The 14,573-nt window shown below is 43.4% G+C and overlaps 2 protein-coding genes across 4 annotated transcripts; one reads left to right on the plus strand and one right to left on the minus strand.

The window, feature by feature from the left end:
* Nucleotides 1–234: 234 nt before the first annotated feature.
* atp5f1c (ATP synthase F1 subunit gamma) lies at nucleotides 235–4,035 on the minus strand (the record flags this gene model as incomplete). 2 transcript variants are annotated; one of them, XM_080518450.1, is made up of 9 exons in its annotated part: nucleotides 235–365; nucleotides 769–865; nucleotides 1,080–1,235; nucleotides 1,314–1,378; nucleotides 1,456–1,599; nucleotides 2,318–2,525; nucleotides 2,608–2,739; nucleotides 3,457–3,491; nucleotides 3,956–4,027. In XM_080518450.1, the coding sequence occupies 9 exons, from the start codon at nucleotides 3,994–3,996 to the stop codon at nucleotides 362–364; spliced, it is 882 nt and encodes a 293-aa protein (XP_080374576.1). The 2 variants fall into 2 exon arrangements, with proteins under 2 accessions (XP_080374576.1, XP_080374575.1); XM_080518449.1 differs by lacking the exon at nucleotides 235–365 and having other exon boundaries at nucleotides 765–865; nucleotides 3,956–4,035.
* A 344-nt stretch (nucleotides 4,036–4,379) lies between these two features.
* Nucleotides 4,380–12,043, plus strand: kin (Kin17 DNA and RNA binding protein). Of its 2 annotated transcripts, none has more exons than XM_080517890.1 (12): nucleotides 4,380–4,568; nucleotides 4,647–4,741; nucleotides 5,736–5,779; nucleotides 5,866–5,988; nucleotides 6,960–7,144; nucleotides 7,216–7,264; nucleotides 8,124–8,175; nucleotides 8,250–8,373; nucleotides 8,542–8,568; nucleotides 8,649–8,748; nucleotides 9,187–9,287; nucleotides 11,762–12,043. In XM_080517890.1, exons 1-12 carry the CDS (start codon nucleotides 4,455–4,457, stop codon nucleotides 11,819–11,821), a joined length of 1,074 nt encoding a protein of 357 aa, XP_080374016.1. In that variant the 5' UTR covers nucleotides 4,380–4,454; the 3' UTR covers nucleotides 11,822–12,043. The 2 variants fall into 2 exon arrangements, with proteins under 2 accessions (XP_080374016.1, XP_080374015.1); XM_080517889.1 differs by having other exon boundaries at nucleotides 8,250–8,361; nucleotides 8,443–8,568.
* The last annotated feature ends 2,530 nt before the right edge of the window (nucleotides 12,044–14,573 follow it).

Raw genomic sequence — 14,573 nt, forward strand, 5'->3', positions numbered from 1 at the left:
TGGCTGATCAGCTTTTATACATGTTCCTAATAAAAGTGGCTGTTCAGGTTGTTATCCGAGGCTTATTTTTATGACATTCCAGCTTTACCAGTTTATTTATCACTGGATTGTAAACTCTGAACAGAACCCATGACTACAGCTGTTAAAATTGAGCCCAAGTTTATCATGAACCATAACAAGCATCAACATTCGTCTCAGTATTTTATTGGGAGTCACAAGAACCGATGAGAAGGATGAAGGTTCTGAGTAGGTTTATTTTCTCTGGATATTTTACAAATAAAAGCAGAAACGTTCACTGGACTGGATGGCAGCGTGTCCGGAGTACTTTGTGGAGCTACAGGCAAACGACGATCTGGCCCGTTTATCTGCAGAGAGAGAAACAACAGTGAGAACACCGAGGGGAGTAAAGCGGCAGCTTTCAGACCCGGGGAGTTCTCCACCAAGGCTAAAGGGCATCTAGTCTGTTGGAGGGGAGACTCTGTGACACCACTACAGAGAAAGCTCGTTAAACTGTCCCCCGGAGAGACCGGCAGCGTTACCTCCCGTCTTTAAGACGAGCCTCAGGTCCTGAGTTCAGCACGGGGTCAGAGAGGAGAATTAGTCATGAAAGGAGGTGACAGATTTTTGGAAGAAAAAAAAAAAAAAAGAAGACGTGCATAGTTAAGAGGGAATCTGTTGGAAGGAGAAAGGTTTCCAAGGCCAGGAAGTTGGCAGAGAGAAGGAGGGCGGTAATGAAAGGACGGACAGAGCCAGATGGCAGGAACTTACAGAGCGGCGGCTCCAGAGATGATCTCGATGAGCTCCTTGGTGATGACGGCCTGGCGTGTACGGTTGAAGGTCAGCGTCAGCTTGTCAATCATCTCGGCTGGGAAGGAGGAAGAGAAAAACACACCAACAACATTCAAGTGATAAAACTGAAGTTTTGTCTACAGTTTTAATCCAAAAGAAAAGGCTTCGGCTCAGAATGACTGTAATGCGTTTGAAGACATCAGATTTTCAGTCCTTTCCAGCCACAGCTTATTTATGGAGCTGAAATGTTTGTGAAAAGAACACTTTCCCTAAAATCCCCGGTCTCTTACAGGCGTTCTTGCTGGCGCTGTCCATGGCCGTCATCCTGGCGCTCTGCTCGCTGCAGGACGACTCCCTCAGAGCCAGGTACAGGATGTTGACCAGAGCAAACTCCTGGTAGTTCCTCAGCACATCGGCGTCGATGTCGTCGTAGACACCCATGTTCTCTGGAAGGAGGTGAAGAACGGGGTGAGACCCTAAATCTGAACAACCCTGCTCCTTTGAAAACAAGCGGCTGGCGGTACCTGAGTTGGCCACAGTGTCTGTGGAGAACACCGGCTTCTGGTCCGTCTTGTAGGAGATGACAGACCTGCGGGAGGAGAGGGCTCTCAGTCGGGCTCGCTTGACGCCTCGTAGCTGCCGGGACGAAAAATGGAGGCCCGGTACCTGAATTTGTTGAAGACCACAGCTCCCTGGTCGAACTCGTAGCCCGAGTTGAGCAGCTCGGTGGCGATGATGGAGGCGTCGCCGAAGCTCGGGGGCTTGCGGCCCACTTCCTTGCAGTTCATCATGATGTGCTTTCCATGAGTTCTGGTGAGAGGAAAGACCAAAACTAAACCAGAGCCACCGTTTCAGACAGCATGTAGGATAAAAGCTGGAAACCAGAGGAAAACTAGCTACTGAATATTCAGGGAATAATGGCTTTCTGCTACGAAAAACTCTGGATTACAACTACATAAACCAACATGTATTTATTATTATTGGGTATTAATATAGATATAAATCAACTATGTTTAAAGACTTGAAAGTATTTAAACACAATTGCAATGGAGAATCTGAAGGAAAAGTGAGTTTTGGGCCATTTAAAAATAAACTTCAAGATGTTTGGATCAGGTTGTGTAAAAAGTGGATTGAATCTAAAAGTTCCCTTTGGAAAGAAAACAAAATAGAAACTTTGTAGTGATGGTTTTATGTTTGTCTTTTTACTGGATTGAATGTGGCCCCTGAATTAAAATGACTTTAACATAAACATTGATAGAACTTCAGGATGGACAAAAAACAAAACTTAAAAAAGGATTTTGCATTGAGTTAAAAGTTGTTTTCCTATTATTCGCCAACGTGCATTTCTTCATACTGTGATGATGTTAAAAGTTAAAAAACGTCGGCTCAAGCCATTTCGCTTCTTGTAGGAAATATTCCAAACTGTATTTATTATTGCTATAACTTGTGTATTACTGAACTTCAAACACCAGATAAATGGTCACAGATGTACGCGTGTGTGTGTCAGATGAGATGAACCCCCTCCCACCTGTGCAGCAGACCCCTCAGCTTGTCTCCCACGTTGACCACCATCACCTCCTTGCCGGCGTCAGTCAGGTTGTTGATCTCGTTCTTGATGGTCTTGGCCACGCCAGAGTGGATGGCGCCGCAGAGCCCACGGTCGGAGGTCACCCCGATGATCAGGTGCTTGGCGGCCTTACCTTCGGGAGCTTTGATTTCAGCCTTTTCATACAGAGCTGGACAAAGTGCCGCAGGTTAATTCCACGCAACAAAAAGCTTAAGAATAATTTTCACAATGACGGAGACGTTCGGACGCACCCAGAGCACCGGTGCCGTAGATACGGGCCGGCTTCAGCTGCCGCTCAGCGCGGGCGTACTTGGCAGCAGCCACCATTTTCATGGATTTGGTGATTTTCTGGATGTTCTTGATGGACTTCAACCGAATGGTGACTGGAGGAAAAACAAGGACAGGGTTGTTAGAGGCTTTTTTCATAATTAGACTGTTTATGTTTTTATTAAATTGTAATTTGCTTTGATAATTTTGGACACAGCTGAACAACAGTGCACGAAAGATAAAGTCCTACTGGATTTAAATCAACTGTCGATGAAGAAACAACATATCAGTCATTTAGTATTTAACAGCTTAACTGGAATGTGGTTCTTAGATTCATCAGCTTATTAAAACATACAAAAACACGATCTTGTGAGCAATACTATCATTTATAACCAATATCATCTAAAGAATCTACATGTATTTAAGGTAAAATAATTGAGTTTTCAGCTTAATAAACTTATCCTCGAGCTTTATTATCTGCCAATACAGGATTGATTAAAAAAAGATATATTCTTAACATCCCATTGTAAAGGAGAAGGTTATTCATCTTGATGTGTAGTTACAAAGCTATCGTATGATTCTAGTTTATATGCTTTTGAAATTCGTGACTGTATAACTTGGTTGTTCACTTCATTTTTTTTTATATACATGAACGCATTCATAAACAATTAAAATCTGATTTGATGCATGTGAATACAGCCCAAAAGTGCGTTTCTGTCTCTCCGCTCATTGAGGACAAAATTGGAACACCGGGGCTGATATTATTCATTTTGTGAATTGTGTTGATGTTTCGTTGTTCCATAATATTCTGTACAAGTGGTCTCAGTACTTACTGTCCTTCAGGGTAGCCATGCTCCTGACCTGCCCACTGTGAACACAGACAGTGCATGTGAGTTGAAGCTGCACGCAAAGTGTCACAGCATCATGAACATAGATCAGCACAAACTGGTATCCGCAAAAAAAAGTGGAATGCTGATTTATTTCGCTGCTAAAGCTGACGTGCAGCAAGCTAACGTCCGCTCACTTTAACACTTGGCTAGCATTAACTGTAATGAATACATCTTATAGACATGTCTGAACCACTCCTAAGCTGACTCGTGCAAATAAAATGTGAAATATAACTGAGGTTTAAAAAGTAGATGTCACATTAGCGTTAGCCGTTAGCACACCACTGTCATTCATTACCGCGGCCTGCACGTCCTTGCACTCAATAACTGCATATATTACACTAAAAACGCCAAGCACAAGTGCCAAAACACATCCATCAAGCGCATAAACAGTAGAATAAAGTTGAACGTTGTTCTGAATGCATTTAGGGGTGTTTAACTTTACCATTGTGGGGCGAAAACCAACGCGCTGGTCCGGGCGAACATGGTTACTGCAGTGAAGGTCAGACCCGCGGGACTGCGCATGCGCCAGATAAGGGCGAAATGGAGAGGTGGTGCCTTCAGAGACTCTCACAAATATGGGAAATATCACAACTGCTCAGACTCGTCTCACGTCACCATCAGAACAGAAATTACGGGAGGCAAAAAAACACACAAACAAAATGCAAAAACAGGTTTCATCTTGAATTTACGTGTACTCACCCCGCACCATGAATGCCCAAAAAAACTCAGCATAACTTATGTTTATTTTATTTAGCGCAAACCTGGAATTTAAAATACCCAGCGGATAAGGTATAACTGAACGCACAAGACTATCGCGAGACTGTGACGTCAGCAGGCGGAAACTCGGTTGTGTGGTTACTGTTCGCGTTTTCCGGCGTCTCTCTTGGCTTTTCCTTCTTAATTTTTACCGAGTTTTTCAAGTTTCTTGTTGCTGTTTCATAATGGGGAAAGCAGATTTTCTCTCCCCGAAGGCGATCAGCAACCGTATCAAGGCAAAAGGCCTGCAGAAGCTGCGGTGGTACTGCCAGATGTGTCAGAAACAGTGTCGAGACGAGGTGAGCTCGTCGTTCAATCTCAGTATTCCGTCATATGTGTGCATTTTGAGCTCATATTTTAAATGTATTAATTCACAGAACGGCTTCAAATGTCACTGCATGTCCGAGTCCCACCAGAGGCAGCTGCTGCTGGCCTCAGAAAACCCCATGAAGTTCATGGATTACTTCTCAGAGTGAGTTTAGCACGTGTCTGTTGTTTACTTCTCATCTCTCACTTTTTCTTCTAAATATATTTTTTTAGGTTTTATACAGCTTAACGTTATGTAACATGTATACAGTATAACGTTGCTGCTTTATGCCAAACAAAACAAACACATCGTTTCCTTCATCGGTTCGATATAAATCATGAATACAGTTAATAAAGTTCATCCAGATTCTCTCAAATGTATGTTTATTCTTGAACATGTCTTATCCTTCCTACTATTTGCTTGTCTGAGGTCCATAAATGTCTTCTCGTCATTACGATTTGTTTTTTCTGGGTATAAACTAGGAATCTGCGACCTTTACGACCGAAAGAGTCATTTTTGTGATTTTCCACCAATTGAACTGGAGCCACAAAAACACGTTTAACCCTTCAAATGATTCTAGCACGACTTCTAAAGTTTCATATCTACAATAGATTTGAAACCCACAAAAAACTGTAAGTTGCATTTATGAAGTTTCAATGACAGTTATGATGGTAATTTGTACCTGATTTTAGAGGTTTCATCCTTCTTTTCTAGCACTTTTCAGACAATTTCGACACAATAGAATAGAAATACTTTATTAGTCTCAGAAGGAAATTTGAATATCAAATAAGACAAAATAATAATTTAATAAGTAATATTTAATATGTACAAGTAGATTGACTAGTATATGGACGAATTTGACCAACACACAACAAACACCTTTTACACAGAGGAGTTAAAGAGTCTTATAGTCTAAAATGATGAGAAATTCTTGTCATTTTAGCTTCTTTTTTTTTCTTTTTCATTTTAAGCCTTTTTATCCAAGAGATAAAAGTCATTTTTAAAATGACTCTGGGCTATAAGAAAAAAAAAAAAAGATCAAATGTGTGTCTAGGTATAATTCAGTGAAAGCTTCAGGGACCAGCCAGAAAAGTTTAGAGAAAATCTTTTGAACAATTTTTAAATTCCCGCCGACTTTTCTTTTTGTTTTGTGTGTCAGTGAGTTCAAGACCGACTTCGTAGAGCTGCTGAGACGGCGCTTTGGTGAGTGAGGTCCTCCGTGCGTGACCCTAGCGCTTGATCACGTCTTAGATTTGTGTGGAATTCTTCCGTCTTCCGTCTCTTGGCAGGAACCAAGAGAGTTCACAACAACATCGTGTACAACGAGTACATCAGTGACCGGGAACACATCCACATGAACTCCACGCAGTGGGAGACGCTGACAGACTTCACCAAGTGGCTGGGCAGAGAAGGTGACACCACCTTCACTTCTTTTTCTTTCCATTTCTCCTCATTTCATCCCACTTTTCACTCATTTTGTCATTTTTTTTACACGTCCATCTGGTCTTTTTTTGCCATTTTTCCTGACTTGCTTGTCTTTTTATCATCTTGGTTCCTATTGCAACAACACATCAACAGCACACTCATTAGTCTGTGCTCATGATATTTAGATGATTTGTGACATTTCTCTTCCCTACGTCGTCCATTTGCTCATATTCTGGTTGTTTTGGAGTTATTAGTGGGCCTTTTCCTGCTTTTTGATGTTTTTTATTATGTCTTTGAGGTGTTTTTTCTCTCTTTATATTCATATCAATATTCATGTCAATGTATGTTCTTTGAAGCCGTTTTTTGATCTTTTAATGTTATTTTGGATTCATTTTCTGGCCTTTCTGTCTCATTGTGGTTTTGTTTTCTTGGATTTGCGTGTTTATTCTGTGCCTACTTATTAATACGTCTTTGTTGTGCTTTTGCTTTATTTTGGGAGATCATTGAATCCATCCTGTTTCTATTTGATCATCCTGTGGTTCTTTTGCTTCTTTTGAGTCATTTTTCATCACTTTGTGGTTTTTAATCATTTTAAAAATTCCAATTTTATTATGTCACTTTGTAGACATGTTTGTCTTTTGTCATGTTTTTTGTCTCGTTGTTTGTTTTTGTGGTAATTGTGCACCGATTGGCTGTTTAGGTTTTTGGAAAAAACTTTTTTGAAATTCTTGTGGGTTTTTTTGTGGACATTTTCATTTATGATCTCTGTAGTTGTTTGAGGTTGTTGGATGTGTCTTTGATGTTTTGTTTTTTTCTTTATTAGAGAACATAAACTTGATTACTTAGTAACTTTCAGTATCAGGAGTCTGTTTGAACAAATTACCTTCCGAAGAAACATCAGACTAACTTTCTCATCAGCGATGTAAATTTGTGGTCAACGGCTGAATTTCTCCATCAGGATTCTGCAAAGTTGACGAGACTCCCAAAGGCTGGTACATCCAGTACATCGACCGCGACCCAGAGACCATCCGGCGCCAGGAGGAGCAGGCGAGGAAGAAGAAGCAGGAGCTGGACGACGAGGAGCGAAGCGCCAAGTTCATTGAGGAGCAGGTCCGGCGAGGCCGCGGCGGCAAGGAGCCGGAGGTGAGCGCCAGCACCCCGCCCAGCCCAGGAGAGGCCGGGAGGTGCTGACTTCTGCCTTTTTGTTTCTGTAGGAAACGCCAGTTTTCACCGAACTCAAACGCGAGAGTGAGGAAGAAAAAGGTTTGTGTGTTTTGTTTGGATTTGGAACAAAGAAGAAGAAATTATTATTTTTCTAGTTGTAATAATCTTGACCCTGTTTGAAGTTTCTTTAAAGCCTCAATACAATGACTTGAAGTGAAAACACAAAACATGCATTGAGTTTCCGGGATCCAGTTACACAACAACGACGGTGGCCAGAGCCAATATAAACACAACTTTTTGAAAACGCTTGGGCTCCGTCATGGTATTAACTAGTAGTTCTGCACATTTTTACAGTAATCACACTGATCCAAATAACTGTCATGAGACTAAACCAGACTGAGCTGTACTATCAAGATAATAACATCATTTTCGAGCAAGAGTATAAGTAAGCCAACAAAACAGCAACAAAACAAAAAGCAAAACAACAACAACAATGATAACAGAAGAAAAAACAAAATGACACAAAACATGATTTGGATAATTTGAATGAACAATAGCAGAAAATAAGAAATTAGCAGCAAATCTCATCAATGAGGTGTGTGTGTGTGTGTGTGTGTGTGTGTGTGTGTGTGTGTGTGTGTGTGTGTGGAACTGTTGTGGGGGGGCCCGCAGTACCACCCCGGGGCCCGACACCACAGCGGGAGGTGCTGGGGGGAGCCCCCACCCCCTCCTCCACCCTGTGGGGTGTTGGATGCATGTAGAGATGTGTATTTGTGTTTTGAAGAGGTGGGGGTGCAATGTGTGTGTCTAAGGTGTGGTTTAAAATTGAGGGGTAGTGGGGGGGGTGGGCGGTAGAACCCCGAAACCAGCTTCTCCCCTCAAGACCCTGCGTGACTAAGTGTAGTAAAAATTGTGGGCGGTCCCTTCTCTCTTCTGACGCCTTTGTTTTTTTGCTCAGTTGCTTTCAACCTGGGAGCGTCCTCGTCTCTGGCCGGCTGCTCCAGACCCAGGTACCGCACCGTCCAGCCCGTCCATCCTCCTCACCTTCAGTCCCCCTCACTGACCAAACGCTTTCCCTCCACAGCTCCGCCCTGGGAGCCAGCGCTCTGAAGGCGGCGTCCTCCTCGGTGAAGAGGAAAGACCTGTCGGACTCCCGAGGAGAGAAGAAGAAGTCCGCGCTGGAGGAGATCATGGAGGTGTGTGTGTGTGTGTGTGTGTGTGCGTGCAGGTTGGTGTGTTTGTGTCCACTGGTGTTGTGACTGGATTTGTGGTTTCAGATGGAGGAGAAGAAGAGGAAGAAGCAGTCGGCCAGGACGGATTACTGGCTGCAGCCCAACATTGTCGTCAAAGTCGTCACCAAGCGACTCGGGGAGAAGTACCACAAGAAGAAAGCCATCGTCATGGTAACCAACCTCTTCGTTCCTCATTTTTTTCAAAGACGTCCGACCTGTGCTGCTCACAGTGTCCTCCTCCTCCGCTGCAGGAGGTGCGGGACCACTACGGCGCCGTGGTGAAGATGATGGACTCTGGAGACAAGCTGAAGCTGGACCAGAACCACGTGGAGACGGTCATCCCCGCACCAGGTACAACTCCTCAGGTCATAAACCAACAAGCTCGGCGTTCGTCAAGCAGACGGGAGTTTTTCTTTCATGATCTGCAAATTCAGAAATAAAAGTAACGCCGAATAATTCACCGTGTCAGTGACTCGTTCCCCGGAGGCCACTGAGCAACAAACTGCTTCTAAACCTGAAACACACACACACACACACACACACACACGATGGATCAGAAACAAGTTTGTTATTGTCGTAGTACTCAGTATTTTTAATTGCAGGTATTAATATATGTCATGTTGGTGTTGTAGGACAATTATAAGTTGTTTTCATAACAAATAATGCTTTTCTTTATATACTTCAGTTTAAGAACAAAATCTTTTCTGTTTTCACATTTTGCTGCTGATTTTCCATCCATTTCTATTTCCACGGAGGATTTCTGAGCAGTGAGCTTGTTTGGCTGTGCAGGTAAACGGGTTGTGATCGTGAACGGTCCATACCGAGACACGGAGGCCGTGCTGGAGGGGATCCAGGAGAAAAACTTCAGCGCTTCGCTCACGCTCAACTCGGTGAGTCCATCAACACAAAACGCAACAGATTAAAGGAGGAAGCTTGTGTTTGACTGCGTTTAAATGTTTTAGGCCCAATCCCAATTCTCTTTTGTACCCCTCCGCCTACCACTTAGGCCTCCGCCTCCGCCTTCACCTCCAAAATGAGGGCAAAAGGATGAAAGTTTCAGCCCTTAGATTTGGGACACCCCTCTCCCTCTGCTCGCCCCCCGCCCCTCTCGCTCCGTCTCACAGTTATGACATCATAATACGGCGCCATTATATCAGCAGAGCTGAGCCACGGATGTTAGTTGATTTTCCAGCAGGAGCATCGTCATGCCGTCCCAAATTCAACGTGTTGCAGTAGCTTGGCTGCTTTGTTTCGTTTTACACCTTTCCCCCCATCAAGGTGAAGAAATAGACGGAGACATAGATTACTTCAGTTTTTGTGCTGTATTTGGACTTCAGAAATATTTCCTCATTCACCATGTGAAAGCAGAGGAGCTTCCTTGTTTGCTCAGGTCCCTGTTTTCAAAACACCCATATTAGAAGACTTTGGAACCATACAGAGTAATAATAAAATGTTATAAACATGGTCTCTACGAAACAAATACACACGGAAGCTACATACGGCAGACGGCAGCGCTACTGCCGTTCTTACTAGTATAACACACAACAGGCTTATATAACTTTATAAGCGCATATATGTGAAATGCGAGTCCTTCAGCGCCATGTCCTCATACCCCTCTGTTTAAAGTGTGCATCTGTAAACGCTTTGTTTAGAGGGGTGAATAGCCCTTCCCCTCACCCCTCCACCTCTGCACAATAGTGAAATGGGACACCCCTCAGACTCTCATGAACGCGCATTTCAGAGGGGTAGGGGTAAGATGAAGGGCTAAGGGGGGGAAATGAGACGCAGCCTTAATCTCTAAAAATGTGCAGAATTGAAATTATAAGAGTACGAGTAAATAAGCTGAAGCTCCTTGTTCACGGCCATAGCCGGGATTATTCCTTGGAGTGCCTGAACAAGTCGTAGGTGCCGGGTGTGCTTTATATGCAGCTTTGATTTTGAGAGGTGCACACCATTTTTCATAAGTTAAACACATGACATTAAATGGTACAACAAAAAATGTATTTTGTATAATAGATGAAAGCCTAAGTTAAGTGTTTTTAAAACTCCAATAGTAACATATCAGTGGCGGGTCGTAGCATTTCAGGCCCAGGCCTTCACTGCTGGTCTGAGTCGATCCACCCCTCAATAACCTTTTTATGGCCACAACACCATGTTGCCATGCAGTATAAAAAGCCTTTGCATCACAGATAGATACTCGTGTAGCCAGAATAAATACCTTTACGAATGAAAAAATCCGTCTCTCCTGCTGCTGCTCTGTTAAAAAAGCGGCTGCTTTTCCCAAAGCTTTAGGAGGTTGGGGGGGGGGGAAACGTCAGCTTTTCCTGGTCTTGAAAATAATATAATGGCAAATAATATAATCCTGAATCCTGCTATGGAGTTTGTAGTGAGCGCCAGTAAATTGCACCAGACATGCGCTGGGAGTGCTGCGGTGCGTTCAATGGCCTCTTGGAGAAGTCGATTTTGAAAATTGTTTTGACAATAAATCTGCAACCAAATGTGTTTATCTTCTCCTTGCATCATTGTCGGTTGACAAAACCGCTATCAAATAAACACAACTATATTTTTGTTTGTGCAGCTAACCACAGATGCAGTCAGCCAGCTGGCGCTGGAGAGTGAACTCTCTCTAACCCTAGCCTCTGACGAGCCAATCAGAGGGCTTCAATATCTTCCCAATATCAAAATCTAGTTGGTTGAAGCAGCAGCGTGACTGCATGTCCGCTTTACACTGCGGACTGCAGAATTGACTGTGAAGGCCGAAGTCAAATTTCTTTACCTGGCAATGGGGGATGGCTGAAATATAATTCTATATAATTCTATAATGGCTGAAATATAATTCTGCAAAGGTTTACAAAAACACAATTACAAAAAAACAAAGCCAGAAAACCTTTACAAGTCTGGAAGCAGTGCAGCCGGGGGAGCAGCTATGAGAAGAAGCGGACACACCATTTAGATTGATTTAATAAGTATTCATGGACAAAATATAATCACTATATATTATTATGTATTATATATATATTAGTCTGGGATTCCGATCTTTCTCTTAGGCCTTGAAGGCCCTGGCGGCCCGCCACTGATAATATTTGTGGTTTTCCCGCACTGTGTAATTGTGAGGTTCAGGTCCAGTCCGGTGGTCACAGTGGCGGCCTGCTCTGCTCTGATTGGGCAACGCCTCGGAGGACGCTTTTCCTTGCAAAAGACATCTTAAAAAACTTGACTTGATTTTCTTTTGCTCTTGTTCCGGCCTCGGATTTCAAGTTTCCATTTTCGTTGCACTCACTGTTTAGTTTGAGCACGTTACGTGGACTGTTGTTTGTTTGTGTCTATTTGTCTCTGTTCAGTCTCTCTGTCCTCGTCCCCTCAGGGTCCACATACAGGGAAACGTGTCGACATCGCCTACGAGGATTTCTCCAAACTGGCCTGAACAGTCCGGCTCCGGTCAAACCTTCAGGCAGGAGATTGTATTTTTATCTGTGAGAGACTCTACTGTGTCAGAGTGACCCCACCTTTACATCCACCTGTACATATCTCACAATGCACCTGCTGGGCGATTCAAACACTCACACCCAATGTGTTTTCACTCATTTCCTTTTATTGTCAACATTACCCATGTACACTTTGTCCAAATAAATGTTCTCAAAAGTCAGTTTTGATGTTTTTTGGAAAATATTTTCTTTAAAGTTGTACAAAAAAAAGATGATATAGCTCCACTCACAGTGCCAGTAAATATTGCAACAACGATACGTGTTAAGCAAAAATGCAAGTAAGACCTCCATGGTAAAAATTTAGAAATTGATGGATTTTGTTGTTGTTTTTTTAAATGTGGTAATTTTTGACCAACAATCTTCCCAATTTATTGGTTAAACCAAAAATGGTGAAAATTGGAAAATTATGGATTTTGGTCCTTCAGCCTAAGAAACACTGATGCTTCCTTTAGAACCTCCTTTAGCCGAGGGAACACTGATTCTTCCTTTAGAACCTCCTTTAGCCGAGGAAACACTGATTCTTCCTTTAGAACCTCCTTTAGCCGAGGGAACACTGATTCTTCCTTTAGAACCTCCTTTAGCCGAGGAAACACTGATTCTTCCTTTAGAACCTCCTTTAGCCGAGGGAACACTGATGTTTCCTTTAGAACCTCCTTTAGCCGAGGGAACACTGATGCTTCCTTTATAACCTCCTTTAACCTCGGAAACACTGATTCTTCCTTTAGAACCTCCTTTAGCCTAAGAAACACTGATGCTTCCTTTAGAACCTCCTTTAGCCGAGGGAACACTGATTCTTCCTTTAGAACCTCCTTTAGCCGAGGGAACACTGATTCTTCCTTTAGAACCTCCTTTAGCCGAGGAAACACTGATTCTTCCTTTAGAACCTCCTTTAGCCGAGGGAACACTGATGTTTCCTTTAGAACCTCCTTTAGCCGAGGGAACACTGATTCTTCCTTTAGAACCTCCTTTAGCCGAGGGAACACTGATGTTTCCTTTAGAACCTCCTTTAGCCGAGGGAACACTGATGCTTCCTTTATAACCTCCTTTAACCTCGGAAACACTGATTCTTCCTTTAGAACCTCCTTTAGCCTAAGAAACACTGATGCTTCCTTTAGAACCTCCTTTAGCCGAGGGAACACTGATTCTTCCTTTAGAACCTCCTTTAGCCGAGGAAACACTGATTCTTCCTTTAGAACCTCCTTTAGCCGAGGAAACACTGATTCTTCCTTTAGAACCTCCTTTAGCCGAGGAAACACTGATGCTTCCTTTAGAACCTCCTTTAGCCGAGGAAACACTGATTCTTCCTTTAGAACCTCCTTTAGCCGAGGGAACACTGATGCTTCCTTTAGCCTAGGAAACATTGATGCTTCCTTTAGAACCTCCTTTAACCTCGGAAACACTGACGTTTCCTTTGCCAAAGGAGACCAGATCATGCTGCCCCACAATTCCTTGCGGAACAACATTTAAAGGGCCGGCTCATTGACACGTTCAGGGAAACTCCGATTGACTCAACGCAGATCAAGTTAACTTACCAAAGAAATAATCTGCCTTGAACTATTTTAATCTAGAATCCAGACCCCAGCTGAATGTTTTGTACACAGTAAAGCAGCCTATTCTCAGTTTGAGTGGTTAATTATTCACCTGGAAGCCTCTTTTCCTTTGATTTCACTTCAAACCTTGTGATAGTTCAGATTATATCAGCAGTTGGAGGCACTGGGGGAAGTGGTGAAATGGGCTTTTTGTCGCCGTCGTCTGATTGTTGATACGTCACCCAGTGGAGGTGCTCCTCCTCGGACCTTGTCTTAACCCTGGGACACCATCCACGGGGTTAAGGTAAAGTGGACGTACCCCGAGTCTGGAGCAGTTGAGCATTGACGTGCAGGACGCAGCTTCTATTTGAGCAGATTGTTTCATCAATAATCCATAAAGACGCTTCGCCTCAACCTAGAAGTTTCCAAGATTCTCTGATGAAGTACAGCCAGTCGCCACAGCTCGTCCTCGTGGTTTCCTTTGGTCGCCACCAGGTGGCGCTCTGAGCCGGCCTCCCTTCCTTCCAGGCGAGGCTGTTGACAGGGTTGGGTCGTCACGGATTACATGTAACGGCGTTACGTAATTAGGATACAAAAAATGTAACTGTAATCCGTTACAGTACATAAACAATTTGTAATCTCACAGGTATATTGAATAAAAACTGGGATTACTGAGCAGGATTACAGTAGAGAATCAAATGGAATAAACTAGAACTGCAGCAGTCACACTGCTCCAGACTCGGGGTACGTCCTCACTTTTTTTTTCCGATCAAAAAGCAACGACGTTCATAGCGACGTCGCCCTTTGATCCTTGGATGTCGCTCTTCCTGTCATTGTGAAGCAGAATTCACCAGCGTTGGATTGTTCAGCACTAATGGGGAAGGTGAGCTGGTTAGACCGTCGTGAGACACGTTAGTTTTACCCTACTGATGTGTTGTTGCAATAGTAATCCTGCGTCCACTGGCATTGAGACACTTCCCGATGCTTTCAGGCTGGCCGGCACTGACGCGTTGCCATGGATACTGCAGCCAGCTGCTCTCATCACTATGTTTTGAAATCTCTTAACATCTCTGTACAATGCTAATGACGCCTCCCAGCCGTGAAAGTGCTGTGAACGTCCAGGAACTCAACGTCTCACCTGAAGAAACATCTGGTAGGATAA

This window comes from Blennius ocellaris (genome assembly GCF_963422515.1).
Source record: "Blennius ocellaris genome assembly, chromosome: 22".
Classification (NCBI taxonomy): Eukaryota; Metazoa; Chordata; class Actinopteri; order Blenniiformes; family Blenniidae; genus Blennius; species Blennius ocellaris.

What these genes read in the sequence shown, in the direction of transcription:
- kin (XM_080517889.1), top strand. Translation starts at nt 4,455, where the DNA reads ATGGGGAAAGCAGATTTTCTCTCCCCGAAGGCGATCAGCAACCGTATC. An exon ending in TTCATGGATTACTTCTCAGA is followed by an intron (nt 4,742 to 5,735) that starts GTGAGTTTAGCA and finishes TTTGTGTGTCAG; the next exon opens with TGAGTTCAAGACCGACTTCG. An exon ending in GCCGGCTGCTCCAGACCCAG is followed by an intron (nt 8,176 to 8,249) that starts GTACCGCACCGT and finishes TTCCCTCCACAG; the next exon opens with CTCCGCCCTGGGAGCCAGCG.